The sequence below is a fragment of the Antechinus flavipes genome, chromosome X (assembly GCF_016432865.1).
Source record: "Antechinus flavipes isolate AdamAnt ecotype Samford, QLD, Australia chromosome X, AdamAnt_v2, whole genome shotgun sequence".
Taxonomy (NCBI): Eukaryota; Metazoa; Chordata; class Mammalia; order Dasyuromorphia; family Dasyuridae; genus Antechinus; species Antechinus flavipes.
In genome coordinates, this window is record NC_067404.1 from 35,037,619 (window position 1) to 35,050,434 (window position 12,816).

At 35.9% G+C, this 12,816-nt stretch overlaps 1 protein-coding gene across 2 annotated transcripts in view; it reads left to right on the top strand.

Annotated features, from left to right (window-relative positions):
* Positions 1-12,229, top strand: part of LOC127542604 (BRCA1-A complex subunit Abraxas 1-like) — a 31,169-nt gene extending 18,940 nt beyond the window's left edge. The window contains exons 3-9 of one of the 2 annotated variants that reach the window (XM_051968339.1): positions 505-541; positions 4,204-4,270; positions 7,393-7,586; positions 8,224-8,343; positions 9,849-9,933; positions 10,412-10,529; positions 11,397-12,229. In XM_051968339.1, the coding sequence (XP_051824299.1) occupies positions 505-541; positions 4,204-4,270; positions 7,393-7,586; positions 8,224-8,343; positions 9,849-9,933; positions 10,412-10,529; positions 11,397-11,971 (1,196 nt within the window). In that variant the 3' untranslated portion in view covers positions 11,972-12,229. Of the gene's footprint in view, positions 1-504; positions 542-4,203; positions 4,271-7,392; positions 7,587-8,223; positions 8,344-9,848; positions 9,934-10,411; positions 10,530-11,393 lie in introns of both variants that reach the window. The other variant, XM_051968338.1, reaches the window with a different exon arrangement.
* The last annotated feature ends 587 nt before the right edge of the window (positions 12,230-12,816 follow it).

Genomic DNA, 12,816 nt, shown 5'->3' on the forward strand with positions numbered 1-12,816 from the left:
TAACCTCTGCTTTAATGAAAAAAGTTAATGCATCTTTTGTGCGGTACAAACTAGTGATTTGGTAAGTTTAGGGGACTTTTCCCGTGAGGAAATTCTTTCTACCAATTTGAGTCAGTGCTGATTTTGCAATTTAGAGTTTTAGAGCATATCTGGAGCCCTGAGGGGCTCAATGAATTGCCTTCAGGTAGGATTTGAACCTAAGTTTTGTGGACCCTGAGAACCAGGCATTGATCCATCTAATTTGTGTATAGTTTCTAAGCATCAACACATCCATGGAATTTAATATCTATTAAGCAACCACAGAATATAATATGGAGAGAATATAAAAGCCATCTCTAATAATAATAGCTACCTTACCAAAATATGAAATTAGAGTAAACATAGCTTTAAATTCAGTGAAACTATAGCAGGCTAAGATTGTGCTGTGGGGGAAAATTTGCGATCATTAATGCAGTGTTAAGAATTTCTAATTCAATTGATATAAAAATACTCTTTTCCTTTCAGACATACAAAGGTACATTCCATGCTATCAGCTTTTCAGGTAAGTATTACTATGTGTGAGGAATTCTGACAGGTAGTTTGTGATCGTGTTATATCAAGGAAGCAAGCAGTGATTGGCTAAGTACCTACCAAAGGGCAGGCATTTTACTAAGCTTGGACAGACCCTGCTTCAAGAAGCTAAACAGTCGTCTTGGAATGAAAAGGTTTTTTTTCTAATTATCTGAAATGCCATTAATTACTCATTCAACCTGAATACTCACATTCTCTATGATACATCATTGCCTCATTTTTCTAGACCTTCACATTCACCTTTTGAATCACTCCAGCCACCTGCTCATTTGCCCGGTTTTATATTTTTTTACTATTCCAACTACTTGTTTTTTCTCAACTAACTGGTTATATTCCTCACTCCACTATACTTTCTTTCATGGTTGCCTACCTCTTATATTTTCTAAATTGCTATGGTTTTGCTCTTTCTACCACTACCCACGTAGTACCTAATGTAACTGAGGCTGTTTTCCATTAACCACATGGAAAACCAGCTTTACTGCTTTAGAGTTACAAACTTTGCATATTGCATCTTCTTGTAGTGAATCATTTACTCCTCTTATATGAGAATAACTTTCCTAGTCATTAGAACATATTTCTTGAGAAAATTTGAATCTATACCTCTTATTAAATATAAACTCGTCACTATATCTTGATTTAGTATTTATTGGGCAATTACCAAGGAAAAACTCTCCAGCTATACAGCAGTCTCACTCTGAGGATCTGGTAGAGGAAGAATACAGAATATGGCCCCTTTTGTGGTGATACCAGGTCCCCGATGAGATAACCAGGGTAGATTATTATAATAGAAATGATGGGGGCAGTTTGGATGATGCAGTGAATCAAGCACTAGCCCTGGAATCAGGAGGACTTGGGTGCTGCTGGGCAAATTCACTTGACCCCAAGTGTCTCACCAAAAAGACAAACAGTTAGGATGAAGAACCGTGTTAGGATGGTATGACAGCAAAGGAGATTTAAGGAGAAGAAGCTCTCAGTACAATTATAGGGTCTATAAACAGTATTCATGGGGAGCTCATAGGGTTGTTTTGGGAAGGAAGTTGAGGAAAGTGGAGAAAAAAGTGACTCTTTAAATGTCACTTTTGGGATGTTTTAGTGGTTTTCAGATGGTTGTTAAATCATTCACTTGCAATCATGCAGTTTTAGAGCTGGAAAAAAAGAATCTGAAAGATCATCTAGTTTAATTCCCTCATTTTACACATAAAGAAATTTAGACCAATAATTTAATGACTTTCCTAAGATTCTACAGTTTGAGAAAGTCAAGACTAGAATGAAAGGCTTCTTACTTTTAAGTGAGCTTTTCAGGGTGGTAAGTGCCTCTTCCTTCCATGAATTTCTACATTTCTTCCATCCAATTTACTTAAAGGCGTGCTCCTTGAGAACAGAAATGTTTTTTCCCTTTCTTTGTATCCTCACAGGCTTAGCAGAATGGCTGGTACAGAGAAAGCTCTTAATTAGCGCTTGTGATTAATGTGTATTGACTGACTATCAAGTCCTTTCGTTTCTTCTAGGACTTAGGATTTCATTAGTATGGAAAATCTTACCTATTTATACATGCTAAGTGCCTTGGCCAGATAAACATAGCTAGTCTGTATCCAGGGAAGAATATGAACTCAGGTCTTAATGACTCCCAGGCCAATCCTCTCATCTGTTCTGCCTCCTGCTGTCCTGCTGTACCAAATGCTGAATTGTAAAAGATAGCATTTTCAAAAGCTCTTGTGTATGTCCCAGGATTGAAAAGGCATTAGAAAAATCATACATAATGCCTTATACTTAGAGTTACCATATCAAAGCATAGATTTGTGGGACTGGAGAGAGAAATTAGGGACTGCAAATGATCTTTTTAGCATTTCTTTGGGGCAGAGGGAGAGCAGCCATTCTCAATTTCAGATCTTGGTTTATTTTTTTTTAAACTGTAAAAACGCAGGGAGGAGGAGTGATAAGGGCAAATAATCTCAATAAGGAATTTCTCTTTTGTAACTCTTTATTACAAACATAACTAAAATCTGTTCAAATTTACCCACATGAACATTTGTAGCATTATTAACTTATCTCCCACCTCCCTAGCTTTGCAGACTGTCCTTCAGTCTTACACTCTTTCCTCACCTTAGAATCTCTCTTTTGGTTCAAATGTCAATTTCCTACACAAGACCTTAACCATTTACCCTGGTTGTTAGGGCTTTAACCTTCCCACAACACCCTGTACATCACTTTGTATATATTTTGCATTTTTTTGTCTGTGGACATTTTTTCTTTCCCAGTAGAGTGTAAACTTTTGTTGTTTCTTTTTCTTGGTATCCCCAGTTCCTGCCACATAGTAGGTACCTGATGCTTGCCTAATCGAGTTGTTGCACTAATGTGAGAAATGGGCATGTTATAGCATTGTCGGCAACTTCAGTTATAGTTTCATGACACTCACTTCTGACCTGAAATTTTTGTGTAACACTTTGTGTTTCTCTGCCCCATCACATTCTACCTCAAGATCTTTCAAAACATTTTTGTCCTCAACGCGGTCTTTTTTTTGGTGGGTAATTAAAAAAGACAGTGAACAGTGAAGTTGACACAATTCAAGGAGAGGTTTGGAGACCTTAAGTATATGAAGTTCCCCTTCAGTAAGTAAAGTCCTAGCTAGAGTTCTAACTGCTACAGGTTAATTACTTTTGATTACTTACAATCTATGGGGTCTGTCTTTTGTTTGTAAATAGGCATTCACATGTTGTCTCCCCCTTAGGCTTTGAGTTCTTTAAGAGCAGTGGCTGTCTTTTGCCTTTCTTTGTATCCCCAGCACTTAGCACAGTGCCTGGGGCTTAACAAATGCATATTGATTGACTGATATCCTTTTGAATATTATTAGACATAAAAGACATTTGATAAATAATTTTATAATAAATTTTTCTTACCGAGCACATATAATATAGTATTTGCAATATAAACAAAACATGTCTATTAAGAAGTACATATCACCCTCAACATTTGTCAAGATGTGAACTTACTGCTGAACACTTGAACTTACTGAAGGGTAAGTAAAGACTCACACAGTAACAGCAAAATAAACTTAAAGAACAACAAAAAAAGAAACTCAACATTAAATATAATGGGTAAGTTTGGCTCTGAAGAAATGAGAAAATGCTCTTGCCCCTTGCAGAGGTAGTGGACTATGGTTCTGGAATGCTACACATGCTCTCAGATTCAGTTGATGTGTTAGTTTTGTTGAATTGGCATTTTTTTCACATCTTTGTTTATATTTGGTTGCCAGAGATGATTTGCTGAGGGTGATGGGAACTGTGAAGTAAAAATAAGATATGAATTATAATTTTTAAAATAAAGCAATTTGTTGATATGTGCTTTTAAAGAAAAGAATGACAATCAATAGACTGGAAATGAAGTAATTTTATTTGAAAACTTAGAAGATGTCTTTGTTTATATTTCAGAACTCATTTGTTATGTAGCTCATGAGATGTGATAGGGTTCAATAGAATGTCAAGGCACATGGTATCATCTGTTGACTTTTGCCCACTTGGCAACACTTGTTGCTTTGCCTTAGGGTACTTTAATTAGGACCAATTAAAGTATGATACTGGCCTTGCGGGACTTAAAGGATCTTACTGAAATGTGTTTTCAACTGCCTCTTTTTAGCTTTTATAACGCATCAGGTGACATAAATGAGCTGGAACTGAAGAAGATCATCCAGTGCTATGAAAAGGTATTGGTATTTGCTCTACCTCTGTCTTTAATTTTCTACCTTTTTGGCTTCTGACAACATTAATAGTCACATTAACTTTGCACACATGGTTTCATATTACATATGAGAATATCTTCATATTATTCTCCAGAGTAGAAAGAAGAGGTAAAAGACAGCATGGTCAGTGTAGGACCTGGGGGGCCATAGGCAAATCCTTGAGCTTTTCTAAACTTTTTCCTCATCCGTCTGCCATGGAGATAAAATGTTGTACCTTCAGGGGTTTTTATGAGAAAAGGCCTCTGCAAACTTTGAGGTGTTATATAAATCTGAGTGACAAGCCTTTTACCACAGAATTTGAGAGTTAGGCTAGAATCCATAGGGTATTCCAGACCTGAAAGAGTCCCCCTTATTAGTGGGAAGAATGATGGAATAATTTAAGACCAGGTCTTTGGTAGCCAAGTGGGCTATAGGGAGGGGCACTGTCAGGAGGAGTAAGCCTTTGTTGAATCCCTTGCATTGACAAAATGATAATGTTCCCACAGTTATTTATCCAATTAGAAGGCCCGAATACAGATGTCAACCCCCAAGGGTATTTTTTTCATAAAAAACCTACTGGTACCCCATTTCTTAACTAACTTCTTTTAGAAACTTTGCCCAATTACTAAGCATCACAATCGCTGGTTTATCAGGAACTTGCTAACCTTATGTTGTAGCTAGTTCATTAGGAACTTAGCCCACCTTATGGTACCTTCCCCTTTGTTAATAGCTAAAAACTCTCTTGTACTTAGCCTACTGCCAATAGCGTGATAAAATTTTTGCCACTTGATATGGAGGTCTAAGCCTACAAATTCTTTGGAGATACCTTGCAACACCAGTCCCAAACCCCAATATATTTTGGGGTTCACCCCCACATCCCAACAAGAGGGCCTAGCTCAAACCTTTCCTTTTGAACTGTGTGACCTTAGGAAAGTCACTTCACCTCCCTGGGTTTCAGTTTTGTCATCTGCAAAAGGAGATTGGACTAGATGACCTCTGAAAAAAGGTCTTTAAGTACTTATCAAGATTCTGCTTCAAAAACCTCAAGGAGGGAAACCTCTCTAACCCTTATTTGACCCTATCTTCCCAAGGAAATCCATTCCACTTTTCGGTAGCTTTCATTGTTAAGTTTTATCCTATCTCAATCAACTTAAACCCACTGCTCCTAGTTCCGGCCTTCAAGTCCAAGCAGAACAAGTCTGACCCTATCTCAACAGACAGTTGTGTCCATGATCTTCTCCTGGATAAAGATTCCAAGTTCCTTTAGCTAATCTCATATGGCATGAACTCCAAGCCCTTTATTTTCCTGGTTGCTCTACTACAGGCATCCTTCAGCTTATTCCTAAAATATGGTCCCAGAACTAAGCAGAATACTATCTTTTTGGTCTGATCAGGGTAGAGCCTCTCACTTTTCTGCTTCAATAATTCTATATGAATAAACATTTTCAGTTCAGGGTTGTTTTTTTTTTTAAATAAAAAGCTTTAATTTTTTAAAAAAAATTGCATATCTACTATTTGCTAGGCACTGTGATAAGTACTGAGGATACAAAAGCAATCAAGAGACAGTCTCTACCTTAAAGGAGCTTATTATCTAATAGGGAAGACAATATACAAACAGATATATACAAAACAATATATATAGCTAGGACAATATAAAATTACATTTGTCTCTTTAATTTTTGTCATCTACCTTTTGCTTTGCTTCCTTGATAATTATTCTTTATGCAATTTTTTAAAAAGAAAAAAAAAACCAGGAAAACCAGCCAATGCATTCAAGAAGTCTGACATTATAAATATTATTTTATATCAATTTCCTCTCCCATCTCTCTGCAAAGAAGGAAGGAATGTACACTTTAATATCTCTTCTCTGGGACCAAGCTTGGCCATTATAAGTTCACAGAATCTTTTTTAACTATTTTGTGGTTGCTTTCCATATTTATTTTCGTGCTTTTTGCGTTAACTACTTTCCTAGTTCCCCTTACTACAGTTCATACAAGTATTCCAATGCTTTTAAATTTCAATTATAATATTCATAATTTAAATATAATATGATTTTGAGGTCCCAGTTCAGGGGTTTTTTAAAGTAAGTTTTACCTTTCAACTCAGTTACATTAATCTCATCTTTTAAAAAGGATCTTCTTATAAATTAAAGACTTGTTACAAATGAAAAGCCCTAGAGACATTTAATAAGTAATTTATTTTTTAAAAAATTTAGCTTTTTATTTTCAAGACACATGTATAGATAATTTTCAACATTCACCCTTAGCAAAACCTTGTGTTCCCAATTTTTTTCTCCCTCTCCCCCACTCCTTCCTTTAGACAGCAAGTAATCCATTATATGTTAGACATGTGCAATTAAAAGTATTTTATTAATTAGGTCAATGAATAATAAATTGATGGTCAGTGGTCTCTCATGGTAATCAAAGACAAAACCATGGATATGCTTGAAAACCCTTTGGAAAAATAGGTACCCCTGACAGGTGATTGATGAGCAATTAATGGGAGGGAGGTAAGGCATTTTATTGAGGAGCTGGGCTTTAGCTCCTGCGGCTGAGAACTGCCTGCTGAGGACTGCCTCCAGCGATCTGGACAGAGGAATCCATCTCCACCCAGACTACTCCAGTTGAACTATGTGAGTTATCATCAGCCTAAATGCTTTAGAGCTGGAATTCCCTGTCTCCTAGTAGGTGGGCTCCAGCCCAAGATTAAAGAGGATATTCCTGGAGCTGCACTTCAAAACTTGACTTCTCTGAATGAGGAAATAGAAGGTTTAATAAAAACCCTCAGTTCTAATTTGGTTATTAATATAATAGAAAAATAATCACTTCACAGATTCTGGGGTCAGGACAGAATTGGAAAGTTCTGAGTAGGACCTTTTTTCCTTTCTTGAAATTGTTTTTAGTAAAGTCTAAGAAATACATAAGAATGTTGTAAGTACAAACTAGTATTTACACTTTGGGAATGTACAAAACATGTATATATAAATCCTTAAGCTTGTCAAGGCTTTTTAAAATCATTACTTTTGAGTATTTTTCAAGTTTTGTCTTATTGTGATAGTACAGTTTTAGATAACAGCGGCATTTAAGTTTGCATTTTCTCCCCCTTAGAATGTGATTGGATGGTACAAATTCAGACGCAATTCAAACCAAACAGTGACATTCCGAGAGAGCGTTATTCACAAAAATTTACAGCAATCTCTTTCAAAGGAAGGACTTATTTTTCTGTTACTGACATCCAGCATCACCACAGAAAACTACTCTACTCATAGACTGGATCACGTATTGTTCAAATTTCATGAAGGGTAAGTTTGGCATATATTTAGATTAACTAGTAAACTTCAGGAAGTGATTTTTCAATAATTCTGAAATATTTTCTACAAATGTTTAAAGTTGATACAATAACTTTTTATGCATAGGTTTTATGTGAGATGAGCCTTTCCCTTTCATATTTAGATTTTCCTGAATACAGGTAACATAGTGATCCCTGGTACCAATAGGAGGAAAAATCACAAATTTCTTCTTCCCTTAGTGATAATAAGATGGGTAGTACTACCTCATGTCATCCAGATGCCTTTTTCATGCACCATCGAGACTGTTGTAAAAACATGCATTAACCTGATAGTTTTTTTTAACTAATGAATAATAGCTTACGCCAAAATATTAGTTATGCCTAATTATAGCTGTATTCCATTTTAATTAAACTAATCTTTATAAGTCAAAAAAGGTGTTTTTTAATGTATTTCAAAATAATTGACAGTATTGTAGATAAAAGTAATTGCTTACAAATTGAATTAATTTTAGCTGAGCAATTATTTAGGACAAGTAATAAAGGGTGCTTCCATAGAGTCATCTATTAATGAATGGAAAATGAAGATAATAAAATGCCTCTGCTTATTTTTAATCTTGCTTTATAAATTCATATCAAAAACTAATTTTTAGGGTCTTCAATAAAGTGCCTTTACTGGTGACCAGCTTAACTATGACAGAAGAGCAGGGCTATAAGACTCTATCTGGTTCCTGCAGCTCCAACGCCTTTGACCGAGCAATCAATACAAACAGGTAAGATAAGTTTCTCAACCACTAACTCCTCACTTTACTTGTTTCAAATGTTGTTTGGTCATTTTTTTAGTTGCTTCTACTCTTTGTGTTCCCATTTGGGGTTTTCTTGGCCAAGATACTGGAGTGGTTTGCCATTTCCATGTGCAGCTCATTTTACAGATGAGGCAACTAAGGCAAACAGGGTGAATCCTGGAGCCTTTCAGTATCTTAGGCCATATTGGAATTCAGGAAGATGAGTCTTTTTGATTTCAGGCCCAGTACTCTATCCAGTGTATTACCTAGCTATACTAATTTTAAACAAAGGAATTTTTGTGTCATTAAATATAAAAAGGATCTAAACATGAACAAATATAGAACTAAAGCTACTATGGATATAGTCTGTCTGTAAATTTAAGCTACCTCACTTTTGTTCAAGTCTTCAAGGCTTTCTTTTATTCAATAGATCATTGAGCATCCTTTAGATCAGGTCCTTTTGCTAAGGATACAGTGAAACAATTCCTGTTCTCAAGAAGCTTAAGTTCTTTTTGTGGGGAAGCAGTGTGTGTGTGTGTGTATGTGTGTGTGTGTGTATGGGGGGGGGAAGAAATACATATTTTATATACAAGGTATTTGAAAAGAGTCCAGGGCTTTGTGGTATTTTAAGAGTTGGGTCTGGGGCGCTGCCAGGACCCCAAAATGTGAGATAAGGCTCAGTAAGCCCCTTTCCCCCCTACCTGATTGGAGTCTTGTTGCCAACAGAACCACACTGCCCCCCTTCAGTACATTTTTCCTTCTGTCCCCTCTCACATCTGGCCTTTAGTGGGTGCACTAGGCTTTGCTTCTCAGACCTGTTTATAACCTAACTTTACCTAATTTGAATGCCAAATACAGTAGTCCACGTGTATCCTAGAAGCAATAGGAGCCACTGGAGCTTTTTGATCAGGGAAGTGATATGGTCATGTGTGCTTTGGGAATTTCCTACTTCCTGAAGTGGCTGTTACAAACCTTTTTCTCTATTTTAACTTTGCCTTTCCCTGCTAAAGACTGCACTAGCTATGATATTGATAAGATAAAACTGATTCAGTATGAACTTCCTGCTCTTCATCATTGCTTTTCCTTCGTTCTGAAAGAATGAAGCAGTGTTTCTCTTTGAGTTCCACTAATTCTCCTTCATCCCATCTAACTCTTCCTACCCCCATTCTTCTGAGAACTTGTCCCATCATTGTTTATCCTTACTTTTAAATGTTGAAATCCTGTTGTCTCATTTGCTAATAAACATGCAGATTTACCTTATCCTAAAAAAAAAAAAATAAACTCCTCTTGATCCTATAGCAGACCCTCCTCCTTATCTTTCCTACCTTTCTTTTAACAACTAAAAAAAATAGCACTCTACATCCTCACCACATACTCTTAAAATCTATGTTCTAGGGCCCTACATTACCTAGTCTGATCATTGTACAGATGAACTCTAAGCATCAGTTTTGAAACAGATTGGCACAAGGTGATATTTTATCTTTCACCAACAGCTCAGAGTTTTTCAATGAAGACGGAACTTTAAAAGAGGTACAGAATATAAAGGAACTTTGCACCACTGTGCAGGAAGAATTAAAGGTAATTATAACAGACCTTTAAAGATTGTTTCTAGATTTAGAAATCAGCCAGTTTTGCATGTTTAGGATTTCTTCTAGACGGATATACAGATTTTGCTTAGAGGTGTCATTTATCAAAAAAATACACAGTACCCAAAATAAAGTTAACAATTTATTATTATACATTTACATTGATGTTTTAATTCATAAAAATTATTTTAATAAATTCCTCACCCTATAAATTTGAATTAGGTAATAATTTTTTGGGTGACATTAAGTTTCCCCACCCTCACCCTAATGAACCACATTGTTGTTAGGCAAAGAGGAAAATTGTCCTTGCAGAAATGCAGTAGTTAATGTATTTTACAATTCAGGAAGTGGTTCACATTTGTGACTGTTGTCCTATTCTGTCCAATAGAATTCTTTTTCCTTAATATAGGTTACTAATGTATTTTGAATTGGAATGTCATATGTATAATTAAACTGATTTTCTTTTGTAGGAAATAAGCAGTGAAGTATTAGACAGTGAGCACTCAGTAGAAAAACTAACAAAGGATATAAATATGCTGAAAGAGAAACTTGCATCAAAGAAGGAGACTTTGGAGCCTGAAGAAGGAGGTAAATAACAAGATCATGGCTATATTTATTTATTTACCTAGCAGTTTCCAATTGACAGACCTGTGACTTTGCCAGCGGCTCCTGCACTCCCTTTTACCAAAAAAAAATAGAGGTTCAAAAAGTGATGGTTTGGGGGCCTGCAATGACCAGTTCTTTTTGTTAATTTTTATAGTATTTTATTTTTCCAAATGCATGCAAAGATAGTTCCCAGCATTCCCCTTTGCAAAACCTTGTGTTCCAAATTTTTCTCCCTCTCCCTTCCCCAAGACAGCAAGAAATCTAAGTTAAACATGTGCATATTTCCATATTCATCATGTTGCACAAGAAAAGTCAGATCAAAAGGAAAAAAATGAGAAAGAAAAAAAAACAAGCAGATACAACAACACTAAAAGGTGAAAATACTCTCATGCTTCTGATTTTTCTTGTGCAGCACGATGTGGATGGCACTTTCCATCACAAATCTCTTGGAATTGCCTTGACTCACTGCAATGACCAGTTCTTAAGCCATCATGCAGCATGCCATGTCAAACTTAAGAGTTATCCTCAGTTTAACAAGATAGCAAGCAGTCTCTGGACAGTAGCACCCAGAAGACATTTTGATAAATACAGAGGACTCCTCAATTCTGGTTCAGGAAGTCAGCTTTGGCAGATGTAAACCGAGTTTGCCAAATATTTTAAGCAAAAGTAATAGTGTATAAAGTTTTGTAATTGGACTCTTTGATCAAATAAGCCACAAAAAGCCTTATACCTTCACTTTCCATGTCAATCTGAATTCTAATAATGTTATAATAATCGAATTGTAATCCAGTTATGGATTATAATAATTTTATAATGCTGAATAATATATTGTGTTGTTTGATTTAGCAGGAGGAAGTGGTGACCCAGAAGCAGAAGAGAATGTTTTACTCTGTCAAGCTTTCCGTAAATTTTTCCCAAATCAAGAACTTCTTCGTTCATGTGTTGTTTGTTTGAAAGGCAAGCAGATTGCTAGCAAGTCTTGTGCCACTGACCATAAGCATAGTGAATTGGATAAATTAACCCTGATGGTAGAAAGCTCTGATTCTTCAAGTGATGATGAAGCATTAAGATCTAGCTTTAAACGTAAATTTATTGAGTGTGAAGATTTTGATGTTGAGGATGAAAGGCCATATAAGAAAGTAGGACTGTTAACATTTGAGTCCCCTCCAAACGATGATGATGATGATGATGATGATGATGATGATGACGACGACGACGATGATGACGATGTTGACGATGTTGACAACAATAACAATGACAATGTTAATGACGATGATAGCGATAGCGATGATAGCGATAGCGATGATGATGATGATGTTGACATCGACAGTGATAGTGATAGTGATACTGATAGGGGTGTAGAAGAGGCTGAAGATTCTGACAAAGACGATGTCATTGAATGTCCAGACTCACCACCTTTCTAAACCTGTTCATATAATTGTTCTTACTGCCTTGACTAACTGAAAGTGAGCAGAGAAAAAAAGTTTACTGTGTTACTAATTAGATAAGTTGTGATAATTTTCTTAAAATGACAAAAGTTTTTGGAAAACTTGCTACATCAGTAACGTGTCAATCTTTTCATTGTTATTACAGTATTCTAAGTGTGTGGCAAAAATTACAAGTCATTTTCAAAGTTGTATTTTTATTTCTTGTTGTCAATAAAAGCTTTCACTGAAGTTCAATCTACTTTGTAGATGAAATATTTTTGTAAAAAACAAATCCTAAATTCAGAAGCTTTCTTTTTGACTTTGATCTAAGAAATGTAGTTCACATTCAAAAGTTAAATTTCAGAATTCAACTACCCTGGTTTTCACTGCATCCATTTTCTCCTATGTAATCAGCTATAAGATCAGTATTCCTAAAAATCTGAACTAATCCCAGATCAAGAACTTGTTGTGCATGCTTTTTGTGTCTGTGTACAGATTGTTTCTTCCCATTAGAAACTAAGTTCCTTGATGGCAAGCACTTTTTTTTTTGCTGAGGCAATTGGGGTTAAGTGACTTGCCCAGGGTCACACAGCCAGGAAATGTTGAATGTCTGAGGCCAGATTTGAACTCAGGTCCTCCTGACTTCAGGGCTGATCCACTACACTACTAGCTGCCCCCGATGGCAAGCACTTTTTGTGAGATATCTTTTGAGCCCAACTATGTTTGGCACATAGTAGGTACTTGAAAATGGCTGCTGAAAACATGAATTGTACTACTTGTATCTAAGTTAAATCCCATTGTTTGAACAAAATGATGTTTCTTCTTAGTTAAAATTCTAAAGG